At 35.9% G+C, this 15,635-nt stretch overlaps 1 protein-coding gene across 1 annotated transcript; it reads left to right on the top strand.

Annotated features, from left to right (window-relative positions):
• The first annotated feature begins 1,146 nt into the window (after positions 1-1,146).
• On the top strand, positions 1,147-2,102 carry LOC109377307 (olfactory receptor 2AJ1-like). The gene is given in 2 exon segments (XM_019633619.1): positions 1,147-1,671; positions 1,674-2,102. Coding segments are annotated over 2 exon segments (954 nt in total).
• Positions 2,103-15,635: the final 13,533 nt, after the last annotated feature.

The following is a 15,635-nucleotide window of genomic DNA, read 5'->3' as shown; positions in this document are numbered from 1 at the left end:
GATGCTGATGGTAACCATTTTGAGCACCTCTTATAATTGCAGAAGTCAAACATGACTTGTATTCATCTTTCATATTGGTACATATTGAGTATTAAAATTTTAATACAGTTTTCTTTTCTTAAAATGTGTATACATTTTTTGGCACTGTGTGTGTGTGTCTGTGTGTGTGTGTGTGTGTGTGTGTGTATTTATATTGAGGGATAGATCAGACATACTGTTTGCACAAATAATAGTAAAGCAAACAGTTAAGTAAGCACTAACCATGTACAAACAATATCATAAAGGAAGTATGATTCCCTACATAAATAATTAATATAGTATAATTTATAGAAGTTAATAAAACTGGCCAAAGTAAAATATATTATCATATTGACTGTTTTTTTTGACTGAATAAACATCACCTAAATATAGGTGATGGTTCAAATACAATCTAGATTAAGCTTATTTTTTAACAGAATTTCATTACCTATTATATTTGGAAGACATAGAAATAATAAATTTTGTAAGCTTTAGCTACACGATAAATAAGAAAGAAAATTGAATTCTGTTGCTCATTTATACATGTACTCAACAAATACTGAACAATGTACCTGACACTGTTCTAGCCATTTGCCTCATATGAGGAACAAAACTAAGATCTCCCATGGTGACACTGAAATTCTGCCGCTCCAGAATGACAATAAACAATAAATATAGTTCATAGGTTTATTCTTTAACATGGTAAAAGATAAAAAGTTATTTGCAAAAAGAAATCAAAAGACAGCACAGTATGGAGGATCAGGAAAGTGTGAGCAAGTGGTTGAGAGTACTAAGAATTTAAATAGAGTGTTCAAAAGTAGTCTTCTGGAGAAGGTGACATTTGAGAAAAGACTGAGCTTTGAGACTCTATGTGGAGTTAACAGCCCACTCAGTATACTGCATATTATCTGTTGATTAGAACAAATAAATGTCCACCTTATAAAACATGCTAACTTCAAAGGCTGATGGAGAGTTCTTTGGCTTTAATTCCAAAATATGCATCACTTCCTCTCATTTCATTATATAGCTAAATGTAAATAAGATTGAGATTTACACACTTTTTCTTCCTTATCTATTTAGCTCTTGTTTGTTTATTTTTCTCTTTTTAGGTACAAAAGGAAATTCATGATGGAAACTGGGAATCACACATTCAGCAGTAACTTCATTCTTTTGGGACACTTCTCTTCTTCCCGAACAAGTCTGGTTTTCTTCTTTATAGTCATCATATTTATTATGACCATTACAGAAAATACAGTCATAATCCTCCTTATCTGCAGGGACTTACGGATCCATACTCCAATGTATTCCCTGCTCAGACATCTTTCTTTTATGGATATCTTGCATAGTTCCAACATTGTTCCCAAAATCATCACTGACTTTTTGTCAGGCAGCAGAACTATTTCATTTGCAAGTTGTGGTTTTCAGATATTTCTGTCCCTCACCCTCCTTGGTGGCGAGTGCCTCCTTCTGGTCTCAATGTCCTATGATTGCTATGTAGCAATCTGTCACCCACTGCACTATCCAATTCTTATGAATGACGATGTCAGCCTCCTCATGGCTACAGGGTGCTGGCTTGTTGGGACTATCAACTCCACAGTTCACAGAGCTTATGCACTTCACTTCCCCTTCTGTGGCTCAAGAGCCATTGATCACTTTTTTTCTGTCAGGTCCCTGCCATTTTGAAATTGTCATGTGTAGACACGACAAAATATGAATGGGGAGTTTATGTAAGTTGCATCAATTTCCTACTCACTCCTTTCTCCCTTATCTTTGCTTCTTGTGTCCAAATTCTCCTTACTATCCTTCAAATGAAATCACCAGAGGCACAGACAAAGTCATTTTCTACCTGTTCTGTTCACATGATTGTGGTCATAACATACTATGGGCCATTTATTTTCACATACATGAGACCTAAATCATACCACCTTCCAGACCAGGATAAGCTCCTGGCGTTATTCTATACCATCCTCACACCTACAGTCAACCCACTCATCTACAGCTTTCAAAATAAAGATGTTCTGGAGGCAATGAAAAATATGCTCAAAAGTAACTTTCTCCATAAAAATAGTAGGACAAATTCTTGAAGTGTGTATTTTCTCTATTTCCATATTCAATGCTTAGAGTATATCTATTATTCATATCTCTGGAAAGAAAATCAAAGTTTCTATCTCTTTAAGTGTGGAAAGAAATGAATATTTTCAAAACCCTGGTAACAATAAATAAAGTTATCACAGGTATTTGTTTTATAGATACATACATCTGAAAATGTATTCTCCCCTCTCATTACCAATTATAATTACCAAAGTCACTTATAAGATGTCAGGGATGACCCAAGTCTTCTAATTCCCTCCCAGTAATATTGTAGCAAATTGAAAAATGATCTTTTGTAGTACAATCACAGTATATGAGGCATATATATATTGAGACATATATCCACATAAGTTTTGTATTTTTATGAAACAGTAAAATTATATTTCAAACCTTACAGTTAATTATCAGACATTCATAGGTGGAATGGTTGAAGGTGGTCAGAAAGCACAAACTCCCAGTTACAAGAAAATAAGCCCGGGGAAGTGATGAACAGCATGTGACTGTAGTGAACCCGGCTGTGTCATACATCTGAGAGCTACTAAGAGAGTGGACTTTAAAAGTTCTCATCATAAGAAAATAATTATAACTGTATGGACATTAATTAAACTTGTAATCATTTTGCAATATATACATATGAGGTGTGATCAAACAATACAGTGAATGTTTAAATAAAAAAAATATTACAGTAAAAGACACATTGCCATTAATCCCCCTCAAAATCCTCCCCCCTCACTTCAAACACACTTATCCCATTGTTCTTGCCACTTTCTGAAGCAGTTTTGGAAATCCTCTTTCATGAGTGCCTTTACTTCATCCTCCATCATGACAACACTCCGTGTTGCACATCGCTTCTGGTATGCCAATTTCTGTCAAATAAAAGCATTACAGTGTGTCCTCATCCAACTTATTCACTGGATCTGGCACCATGTGACTTCTGGCTCTTCCCCAAAGTCAAAATGATTCAGGACTTCGAGGCAACCACAGCAGCGCACTCATAAAAGAGGACTTCCAGAACTGCTTCAGAAAGTGGCAAGAACAATGGGATAAGTGTGTTCCAAGAGACGGCGGGTATTTTGAGGGGGATTAATGGCAATGTGTCTTTTACTGTAATAAATTATTTTAATTTAAACATTCACTGTATTTTGTAATCAAACCTCATATATCAAATCATTGTTTCTCCTAAAACTAATACAATATATGTCAATTATATCTCAATAAAACAGGAAAAAAATAAATGCATTATTATCATTAAATAACATTTATACAATGCATAGTATGCTATTAAATGTGTACTATTTAATACATGACATTTATGAACTATTATTTAGTCCATAATGTTAATGTCACTGAGAATAACATCTATTAAAAGTTATTTAATATGTAGCATCCATATTCTATTACTATGGGTTCTAAATATATAAACTATTTAATTCTGCAATGCATGATCCATGCTTCCTTGCACAATGAAATAAGCAAATACTGCAGAAAAGAATGTTCATACATCTGTCCCGCACTTGTCATAGACAGTGTCCTGGATATTTCTTTATTGTGAATATCTAAAACAGAGGAAAGAAGTGCTGTAGAGAGGGTGCAACAACAGCCTACAGGCAAAAGCAAATTCCGTTTCTAACTACCCTTACCCTGCTAAATTGAGGAAGATTTTGCTGAAACAAAATGTCAGAATTACATAAAATCACAAACCAATAAATACTACTCCATCCATTACCAAACTCGTAATTATACAGTAGTCACAGGGATGTAAAGTACAGCATAGGGAATATAGTCAATAGTATTGTAATAACTATGTATGGTGTCTGGTGGGTACTAGACTTATCGGGGGGATCACTTTGTAAGTTATGTAAATGTCTAACCACTGCACTGTATACCTGAAATTAATATAATATTGAATGTCAACTGGAATAAATAAATAAATAAATAAATAACTGTGTGGTAAGGGCCAAAGCCTTATTTTTTCTACTCAGGTTATAGAAATAAAGACAGACAATCCTACATTAATATTGAGGGGAGTATAAGCCTTCTGAACAACATATATTTATGGATTGCATTGATAAGAAGTCAAGAACCTGGTTCAGTCAGCATGAGATTGCAAGACATACATAGTAGATGGTGGAAATAAAAAATAACATTTTAACAGTAAACCACAAATTTAAAGTTTTACACACAGACACTAATTAGTATGATTAAAAACAGAGGGTAGGGAGAAGGGGGAGTGGTACATGAGGGTAAAAGGAATAAAATATACGGTGATGGAGGAACTGACTCTGGGTGGTGAACACATAATGTGATATATATTATATAATAGATAATCTATTACAGAATTGTATACTTGAAACCTACGTAACTTTACTAACCATTGTCACCCCAATAAACTTTAAAATTTTTTTGAATTACAGTTGACATACAATATTATATTAGTTTCACATATAGAAAAACAACAACAAACTAATATAATGCATAATCTAAAGACGTGTTTTCTCTGATGGAAATGTAGGTACTCTGAGTGTTGTAGCTGGAAGTTAGGCTGTCTGCTGAGCAACCTATAAAGAACGCTGGCAGCTGTAAATGTTCTTTATTTTTGTACGAGAAATTATCTAAAGCAAAACATGATTTTCTCTATTGACGAACTCTGTTCTACACAGAGGCAATAGGAGCCTAATTAGACAAAATCAGGGAACACTGTACTCATTTAGCATCCTGTCCAATAATCACAGGGCCACACCACCTATTCCAGTTCAGTGAACTCTGATTATTTTAAGCTCTACATGCCCATAATTTTTTTTACTTCTAATATTATGTTTTTCTACATATGAACTGCTAAAACAAGTCATTAAAATAATGTAATGATTTAACGAAGTATTTTGGCAAAATCCTGTCTTTGGTTGAGTTGTACCTGAAATGGTCATCCTTCCTTTCCAAAATACAGTAAAATATAATTCAAGACAAAAATTTACTTGTATATCAAAATTAATATTTTATTTTATTTTTTATTATTAGTTTAATGTGTAGAAAACAACATAATGATTAGACATATACACATCTCACTGAGTGATAATCCACTATGTGTGGTAATCCATACATAGCTATTACAATACCATTAACTATATTCTCTATGCTGTACTCTACATCTTGTGACTATATTTATTTTTAAATTATAGTTGGCATTCCATATTATTTTATATTAGTTTCAGGTGTACAGCACAGTGGTTAGGCATTTATATAATTTATGAAATGATCCCCTTGATAAGATTAGTACCCATCTGACATAATTTTGAAATTATTGACTATATTCTTCATACTGTATTTCACATCCCTGTGACTGTTCTGTTACTACCAATTTGTATTTCCTCATCCCTTCACCTTTTTCACCCATTCTTCCAACCCTGTTCCCACCTAGCAACCATCGGGTTCTTCTCTCTATTTATGAGTCTGTTTCTGTTTTATTTGTTCATTTATTTTGTTCTTTAAATTCCACATATAAGTGAGAGCATACGAGTATGATATTTGTCTTTCTATGTCTGACTTATTTCACTTAGCATAATATCCTGTAGGTTGATCCATGTTGTGGCAAATGGTAAAATTTCCTTTTTTTTTATGACTGAGTCATATTCCATCGTATAAATGTACCACAATTTCTTTATCCAATCATCTATTGATGGGCATTTCAATTGTTTTCATATCTTAGTTATTGTAAATACCACTGCAGTAAACATAGGGGTGCATATATTTTTTCAAATTAGTGTTTTGGATTTCTTTGATTAAATACCCGGGAGTGGAATTGCTGTGCCACATGATAGCTCTATTTTTAATTTTTTGAGAACCCTCCATACAGTTTTCCATAGGGGCTGAACCAATTTGCAATCCCACCAACAGTGCATGAGGGTTCCCTTTTCTCCACATCCTCACCAACACTTGTCTATTGATTTATTGATGATGGCCATTCTAATAGGAGTGAGGTTGTATCTCACTGTGGTTTTGATTTGTATTTCTCTGATAATTAGTGATGCTGAGCATCTTTTCTTCTGTCTATTGGCCATTTGTATGTCCTCTTTGGAGGAATGTCTCTTCAGGTTTGCTGCCCATTTTTTACTTGGATTGTTTGTGGTTTTTTTGGTGTTGAGTTGTATAAGGTTCTTATAAATTTTGGATATTATCCCCCTATCAGATGTATCATTGGCAAATATCTTTCCCCATTCAATAGGATGTATTTTCATTTAGTTGATGGTTTCCTTTGCTGTGAAAAAAAGTTTTAGATTGATGTAGTCCCATTTGTTTATTTTTTCTTTTGTTTCCCTTTCCCAAAAAGATGCATCAGTAAAAATATTATTAAGGGTAATGTCTGAGAGTTTACTTCCTATATTTTCTTTAGGAGTTTTATGGTTTGGGGTCTTACTTTTAACTCTTTAATCCATTTTGAGCTTATTTTTGTATATAGCATAAGGAGGTGGTCCAGTTGCATTTTTTTGCATGTATATGTCCAGTGTTCCCAACACTATTGATTGAGTAGATTGTCTTTACCCCAGTGTAAATTCTTGCTTTCTTTGTCATAGATTAAATGACCATATAGGCGTGGATCTATTGCTGCACTCTCTATTTTTTCCCATTAATCTATGTATCTGTTTTTCTGTCAGTACCATGTTGTTTTGATTAAGATAGCCTTGTAGTAGTTTCACATCAGGTATCATGGTACCTCCAGCCTTGTTCTTCTTTCTCAGGATTGTCATGGCTATTCAAGGTCTTTTATGGTTCCATATAAATTTTAGGATTCTTTGTTCTAGTCCTGTGAAAAATGTCATAGGTATTTTGAAAAGGATTGCACTAAATCTATAGATTGCTTTGGGTAGTGTAGACATTTTAACAATGTTAATTCTTCCTATCCATGAGCAAGGTATATGCTTCCATTTATTTGTATCTTATTTAGTTTCTCTCTTCAATGTCTTATAATTTTCTGAGTACAGGTCTTTTACTCCCATGGTTAAATTTATTCCTAAGTATTTTATTTTTTTTATGCAATTGTAAATGGGATTGTTTTCTTAATTTCTCTTTCTGATAGTTTGTTATTGGTGTATAAAATGCAACTGATTTTGTAATATTAATTTTGTATCTTGCTACTTTACTAAATTCACTTATGAGTTCTAATGGTTTTCTGGTAGAAGTTTCAGGGTTCTCTGTACATAGAATCATGTCAACTGAAAATAATGACAGTTTCCCTTCTTCCATTTCCAGTTGGATGCCATTTATTTCTTTTTCTTATCTCATTGCTATGGCTCCAACTTCCAGTACTATGCTGAATAAAAATGGTGAAAGTAGGGATCCTTGTCTTGTCCCTGATCTGAATGAGAATGCTTTTAGCTTCTCCCCATTAAGTATGATGTTAACTGTGCATTTGTCATATATGGCCTTTATTCTGTTCATATATATTCCTTCTATTGCCACTTTGCTGAGAGTTTTTTATCATAAATGGATGTTGTATTTTGTCAAATGCTTTTTCTGCATCTATTGATATGACCATGTAATTTTAATGTTTCATTTTCTTTATGTGATGTATCACATTAATTGATTTGCAGATATTCAACCAATCTTGCATACCAGAAATGAAAACCACTTGATTGTGGTATATGATCTTTTCAATATATTGCTGAACTTAGTTTGCTAATATTTGTTGAGGATTTTTACATCTATGTTCATTAGGGACATCGGCCTATAGTTTGCTTTTTTTTGTAGCATCTATGTCTGGTTGGGCATCAGGGTAATTGTGGCCCCATAAAATGAGCTTGGCAGCCATCCCTCCTCTTGAATTTTTTGGAATAGTTTGAGGAGAATAGGTGTTAATTCTTTTTCTTAATGTTTGGAAAATTTACCTGTGAAGCCATCTGGCCTAGGACTTTTGTTTGTGAAAAGCTTGTTGATTATTGTTTCAATTTCATTCGTAGTAATTGGTGAGTTTAGGTTTTCTGTTTCTTCATGATTCAGCTTTGTAAGATTGTATGTTTCTAGGAATTCATTCATTTCTTCCAGATTGTTTAATTTGTTGGTGTATAGTTGCTCATAGTATTTTATTATTATTATTAATTATTATTATTATTATTATTATTATTATTATTATTATTTTGTATCCCTGTGGTGTTCATTGTCACTTCTCCTGTTTCATTTCTGATTTTATTTATTTGGGTCCTTTCTCTTATTTTCTTGATGAGGCTCATTAAAGGTTTGTCAATTTTGTTTATGCTTTCTAAAAACCTACTCTTGGTTTCATTGATCTTTTGTGGGTTTTTGTTTGTTTGTTTTTTAGTGTCTATTGCATTTATTTTTGCTCAGATTGTTATTATTTGCTTCCTTGTACTCATTTTTGTCTATGTTTGCTAGTTTGTTTTTTTTCAAGTTCCCTTAGGTGTAAAGTTAGACTGTGTATTTGTGATTTTTGTTTGTTTGTTTCTTTAGGTAGGCCTGCATTACTATGAAGTTCCCTCTTAGGATGGCTTTCACTGTGTCCTGTAAATTTTGGGTCATTGTGTTTTCATTTTTGTTTGTCTCAAGGTATCTTTTGGTTTCCTCCTTGATCTCATTGTTGACCCACTCACGATTTAGTAACATGTTATTCAGTCTCCATGTGTCTGTATGGTTTTCAGGTTTTCTTCTTGTAATTAATTTCTAGTTTCATACCATTGTGGTTGGAGAAGACCCTTGATATGGTTTTAATCTTCTTAAATTTATTGAGATTTGTTTTGTTGCCTAATATTTGATCTGTGTTGGAAAACATTTCATGTGCATTTGAAAAGAATGTATATTGGGCTGATTTGGGGTGAAATACTATAAAAGTATCAATTAAATACATCTTATTTATAGTGTCATTTAAGGCCACCATTTCTGTATTGATTTTCTGTCTGGAGGATGTGTTCATTGGTGTCAGTGGAGTGTTGAAGTCCCCTACTATGATTGTGCCACTGTTGCTCTCCAACTTTATGTCAGTCAATATTTGCTTTATATATTTAGGTGCTTTTATGTTGGATGCATGAATGATTACTAGGGTGATGTCCTCTTGTTGGATTGATGCCTTTATTATTATAAATCTCCTTTGTCTCTTACTATAGTCTTCATTTTAAAGTCTATTTTGCCTGAATATAAATATTGCTACTCCAGCTTTCTTCTCATTTCCATTTGCATGTAATATTTTTTCCATTGCTTTACTTTTAGTCTATGTGTGTCTTTCAATCTAAGGTGGGTCTCTTATAGACAGCATATGCATGGGTCTTGTTTCCTATCCATTCAGCTACCCTATGTCTTTTTATTGGAGCATTTAATTCATTTACATTTAAAATGATTATTGATAGGTATATAGTTATTGTCATTTTATTATTAATATTTTTTATTTTCTCCTTTCTTCTTCTTAAAGGAGCCCTTTTATCATTTCTTGTAATACTGGCTTGTTGGCAATGAACTCCTTTAGCTTCTTGTCTGGAATGCTCTTGATCTCTCCTTCAATTTTTTTTTTATTATTATTATTTTTTAAAGATTTTTTATTGGGGAATTGGGGGGATGGGAACAATGCTGGGGAATTGGGGGAAGGAGAACAGACAAGTTGCTGTTGTTTTTTTTGTTCTTCAGTCTAGTTGTGGAGGATGTTGCTTCACTGGCCCAAGCTGGCACCATCATTTTGCTCTTCCCGGGCGAGGCAGATCAGTCGCCGGCTTCTGGACGGCCGCTCACTGCGGCTGCTGGCCGCTCACGCTGGCTGCTGGCTACATACGGAAGCCCATGGCAACCCACCTGCCATCGCTGGCAACTCACAGCAGCCCAGCTCCAGGTTGAGCTGTTGTTCAGCATCTTAGCTGTAGAGGGCAGTGTCACTGGCCCTCATATGTGGGATCCGAACCGGGGCCCTCTGGCGTCCCAAGCCAGTTCTTAACCATCGCGCCACTCGGCCGGCCCTCTCCTTCAATTTTAAATGATAGCTTTGCTGGGTAGAGCAGTCTTGGTTGTAGGCCCTTGTTTTTCATCACTTTGAATATTTCCTGCCACGCTTTTCCAGCCTGCAAAGCTTCTGTTCAGAAATCACCTGACAGTCTAATGGGATCTCCCTTGTAAGTAACTAGTTGTCTTTCTCTTGCTGCTTTTAGAATCCTCTCTTTGTGTTTAACTTTTGTCATTGTAATTATGATGTGTTTTGGTGTTTGGGTTCATCTTGTTTGGGACTCTCTGAACTTCCTGGGTTTGTATGTCTATTTCTTTTGCCAAGTTAGGGAATTTTTCTGTCACTATTCCTTCAAATAGATTCTTGATCCCTTGCTCCTTCTGTCTTTCTGGTGCTCCTATTATGCCAATGTTCTTATACTTGATATTGTCTTACAGGTCCCTTAAACTATCTTATTTATTTATTTATGTATTTATATATTTATTTAATTATGTTATTGTTGTTGTTGTTTTCCCAATTGGGTGTTTTCTGCTACCTTGTCTTTTAAATCGCTTCATCTAATCTGCTTCATCTAATCTGCTGTTGATTCCTTCTAGTGTATTCTTCATTTCACTTACTATATTTTTTATTTTTGACTGATTGTTTTTATGATTTCTATGTCCTTCTTTATACTTACTATTTCTTTGTTGAAATTTTCACTAAGCTCCTTAAGCATTCTTATAACTAGTGTTTTAAACTCTGTCTCTGGTAGGTTGGTTACCTCCATTTTATTTAGTTCTATTTCTGGAGGTTTCTCCTGTTCTTTTATTTGGGGCATGTTTCTTTATTTCCTCATTCTGGCTGTCACTCTGTATTTGCTTCTAAACAGATAGATCACCTATGTCTTTCAGTCTTTGCTGGGTGGCCCTATGTAGTATGTGTTCTCTGTGGTCCAATGGCACAGTCCCCCTGATCTGCTGTGCTTGTGTTCCAGGAGTGTATTGTGTGTGTTCTCCTGTTGTAGTTGAGCCTTGATGGCTTTTGACACATCAGTGTTTGGGATTGATTCCCAGGCTGACTGATCTTAAGGAATAGCCATGCCCACAGTGTATGAGCTACTGTGTGGAGGCTGACCTCTTTAGGAGGATTCACTTCAGCAGGCTCTTGTGCCTTTTGAGATCACCCTTTGGGTATGCCACTTGTGCGGCTAACCAATAGTGCCCTGGTGTGGTCTGAAGCTGGCCTCTGGGTGTGTTGTTTCTGGTGTCTTTTGGGAGGGGCTCCTGTGACGTCCAGTTTCAGCCTTGCCTGTGATGGGCCGCTGCTACCTGGTAGGAACTACAAAGATATATGTGGGTGGTTGCTGATTGTGTTGGACCTAAAAACATGTGGGGGTGTCTTCACTGTGAACCAAGGCTGGCTGCCACCTGTAATGGAATTGGGGTAGCTTCTCAAAAGGCCTAGGGCCCCCTATACCTGTTGCCACCTGTCAGCTGCCTATAAGGGTCAGCTGTTGTAAGAGCCTCTTTAGGTGCATGGGCCAGGCTGGTTGACCTGGTGTTGAGAGTGCTCTCAGTAATGCAGCACTAGCTGGGTGGGGCAGGGTCCCAAGGCATCACTAATGTGGTGTGCACCTGTGGATTTTACCAGACCAATGCAGTCTCAGGTTTGATCCTTTGGGGGAGAGTTCAACATAGAAAAGATGGTGCCCTCCTGTAGGCTACACGTGAGGCAGGCTTCTCACAGAAACAATGACTGCTGTTCCTCCAGCCCTCACCCCAAGACCGCACAACTCAGTCTTTACCTGTATGTCTCTGGTGCCTCTTGAATTGCTGGCCCTCCACTGGAGACCAGGCAAGTGTTTGCAAGTGAATGAGTGTGCGTGTACCCTTTAATAGGGTGTCTGGGTTTCCAGCTGCTGTCCATCTCACTGGGATGGACAGGCAGAGTCCTCACTGATTTTCATTGCCAGATGTTATGAAGACTCCTCTTCCCAGGACAGGACCCCTGGTTTGGAAGCCTGGTGTGGGGCTGGGACTCCTTCCTTTTCCAAAGTGACCCCTGCCACCAGAGTGTCCCTCCTGATGCTCAGCCACTACCTGTGGATTTGGGGTCAGTTTGTTATGCATCTCCACACCTCCTACCAGTCTCGATGTGGCCTCTTCTTTAGATCCTTAGTTATAGGGGTTCTATTCAGCTAGTCCTCAGATGATTCTTGAGAGTGATTGCTCCATAATTTATTTGTAATTTTGGTGTGATTCTGGGATGCAGTAGGCATAGCATTTACCTAATCCATCATCTTGGACTATATCTTAAAATTAATATTTTAATATGTGAAAAAGTCTAGGATTAGATTTTTCTGCAAATAGGTAAAATTAAAAGAGAGATAGTCTAACATTGTGATTATAGACATTAATGTGATCAAAGGTTTTAGTTGTCTAATATACATTAAAAATTGTATCATAAATATAATTCATTTATTTCTTCCATTTTAAATTAAGATTAAAAGCATTTAAATTTATTGAACTTTCTTTTTATTTCTAATTATAGAATATATGTTGTTTATTTAATTTATCAATGAATTAGGTGGAAAGTGAAATCCCCTTGAATTTATTCTTATTTAGTTGTATTTTAAAGTTTTCTTTGTTAATAGATGTATGTGTTCTTTATTGTCAATAAACATTGACATTATCTTCTAATCATATATATGAGGTCTGACATTGTCTTCTAATCATACATATGAGGTCTGACAATTAAGTTTGAAGACTTGCCACTGGGTGCTTACATTGGCAGCATTGTACAAATAGCTTGGTAAGGTTTCATAACTTTGGTATATCAGTGTATCACAGCTGTGTTTGTGTCAACATGTGGTGGTGTCTTGCTGAGTGGTGTTCATTATTGTTGTGTGCTTTTGTGTGCTGTCACAAGAATGTCTGTGCTTGAATTAGAGCAATGAACAAACATTAAATTTCTTGTTAAACTTGGCAAGAGTAGAAGCGAAATCAGGGACATGTTAGTCCAAGTTTATGGGGATAATGCCATGAAGAAAATAGCAGTGCGCAAATGGATTAAATGTTTTTCTGAGAGGAGAGAATGTGTCACTGATGAAAAGAGGTGAGGGTGGCCAATAACAAGCAGAACTGATGAGAACATTGCAAAAATTCATTGAATTGTCCGACAAAATCATGGCTGACTATAAAAAGCATAGCAGACCAAGTGAATATTGATAAAGAAACAGTTAGGAAAATCTTAACTGAAAATCTTAGATATGTGCCAAAATGGGCCTAAAGGAGCTCACCAATGAACAAAGGCAAAGGGAGTTCTTAGCCAGTAAACAATAACTGTATTGAAGCACTCTCCTTACTCACCTGATCTTGGCCCCCAGTGACTTCTCTTTTTACCTGAAGGTACAGGAAATATTGAAAGGAAAACATGTTGATGACATTCAGGACATCAAAGGTAATACGATGACAGCTCTGATGGCTATTCCAGAAAAAAAAGTTACAAAATTGTTTTGAAGTATGAACTAGGCACTGGTATTGGTGCATAGCTTTCCAAGGAGAGTACTTTGAAGGTGACCGTAGTGATATTCAGCAATGAGGTATGTGGGACTTTTTCTAGGATGAGTTCACAAACTTACTTATCATACCTCATGTATGTGTGTGTGTGTGTCTGTTTGTTTGTTTGTTTATTGCTTGCATAAGTGCTGCTATACTATAAAATTTATTGAGCAAAATCTATGTAAAATATATTTACATTTCAGAAATTCTGAACCTGGATTTACACCATCAGGTATATAAATACTTAAAATTCCAAATTTTAAAAATTACTCCAAAGCCTCACAATACATGCAGAGGATACCAAAAAAAGTACACACATTTTAAGAAAGGAAAGAACTATTAAAATTGCAATATTCAATACACACCGATAACAAAAGGTGAATTCAAGTCATGTTTGACTTCTGCAATTACAAGAGATGCTCAGAGTGGTTACCATCAGTGTCCAGACGCTTCTGATTATGGCAAACTACTGCTTGAACAACGTTGACTAAAGTGTCCACTTGTACACATTTTTTTGGCACCTCCAGTATTTTATCAATGCTTTAGAATGCTTGCTTTCCATTTGAGCATTGTTGCTATTTAAATGTATTTTCTTAATTATCTTTTGCAGTTACAGTTGATTTCAACATTATTTTATATTAGTTTCAGATGCATAGCATACTGGTTAAACATTTCTATAATTTCTGCAGTGATCCCTTCAATTAGTATTCACTAGCACAATACATAGTTGTTGCAACATTACTGACTATATTCTCTATGCTGTATTTTACATCCCATGACTATTTTCTAACTACTAATTTGTATTTCTTAATCCCTTCACCTTGTTCACCCAGTGTCCCAACCTTCCTCCCCTTCTGACAACCATCAGTTTGTTCTCTGTATTGATAAGTCTATTTCTATTTTGTTTGTTCATTTATTCTGTTCTTTAGATTCCACATATAAGTGAGGTCATATAGCCTTTGTCTTTCTCTGTCTGACTTATGTCACTCAGCAGGTCCATCTAGGGTCATCCAAGTTGTCACAACGGTAAAATTTTGTTCTTTTTTATGGCCAGGTAATATTACATTCTATAAATGTACCATATCTTCTCTATCCAATTGTCTGTTGATGAGCACTTAGGTTGCCTCCATGTCTTGGCTATTGTAAAAAATGTTGCAATGAACATAGGGGTGTGTATACCTTTTTGAATTAGTATTTATCTTCTAACATTTGTTAAACTGTTTGGAAAAAATGATTACATTTCATAGTCACTTATATTTTAATAGTGAAATTAAATTACTTAACCATAAAGTTATTAGTCCTTTGTGCTTCTTCTGAGATTTTTGTTTTGTTTTGTGTTTTGTTTTTTTAAGATTTTTAATGGGGAATTCGGGAAAGGAACAGTGTTTGGGAAATGGGGAAGAGAAACATTGTGTTTTTCCAGGACGCATCAGCTCCAAGTCAAGTTGTTGTCCTTCAATCTTAGTTGTGGTGGGTGCAAACTTAGCTCTAAGTCCAGTCACCACTTTCAATCTAGTTGCAGGGGGGCATAGTCCATCATCCCATGTGGGAGTTGAACCAGCAACCTTGTTGCACACTGAGACATACGGCTGCCCTTCTGCTGCTCGTGGCTGCTCAGCTCAAGGTGCAGTGCTCAATCTTAGTTGAAGCGGGGGGGAGGGGGTTGCAGCCCACCATCCCATATGAGTGTCAAACCGGCAACCTTGCTGCTAAGAGCATGCACTCTCAGCTCAGCGGCAGCGCAGCAGCTCAGCTCAGGCACAGCTCACTGGCTCATGTGGGAATCGAACCAGCGACACTGTTGCTCAGAGCTCACACTCTTAACCAACTGAACCACTCGGCCGGCCCTCTTCTGAGATATTTTTACATGCATTTTGTTTATGTTCATATTTTTGTGCTAATTTGGATTCTACATATATTATAAACAAATGCTTTTGCTATATACTTTTCTTTTTCTGATGAAATACATTTTTTAGAATTAGTTTCCGCTGTACAACACAGTGCAATAGTTATACTTTTTTCCCCTCGAAGTGACAACCCCCCTCCCCCAATCCACC

The sequence above is a fragment of the Hipposideros armiger genome, unplaced genomic scaffold (genome assembly GCF_001890085.2).
Source record: "Hipposideros armiger isolate ML-2016 unplaced genomic scaffold, ASM189008v1 scaffold_1361, whole genome shotgun sequence".
Classification (NCBI taxonomy): Eukaryota; Metazoa; Chordata; class Mammalia; order Chiroptera; family Hipposideridae; genus Hipposideros; species Hipposideros armiger.
This window is presented reverse-complemented; position numbering and strand designations above follow the sequence as displayed.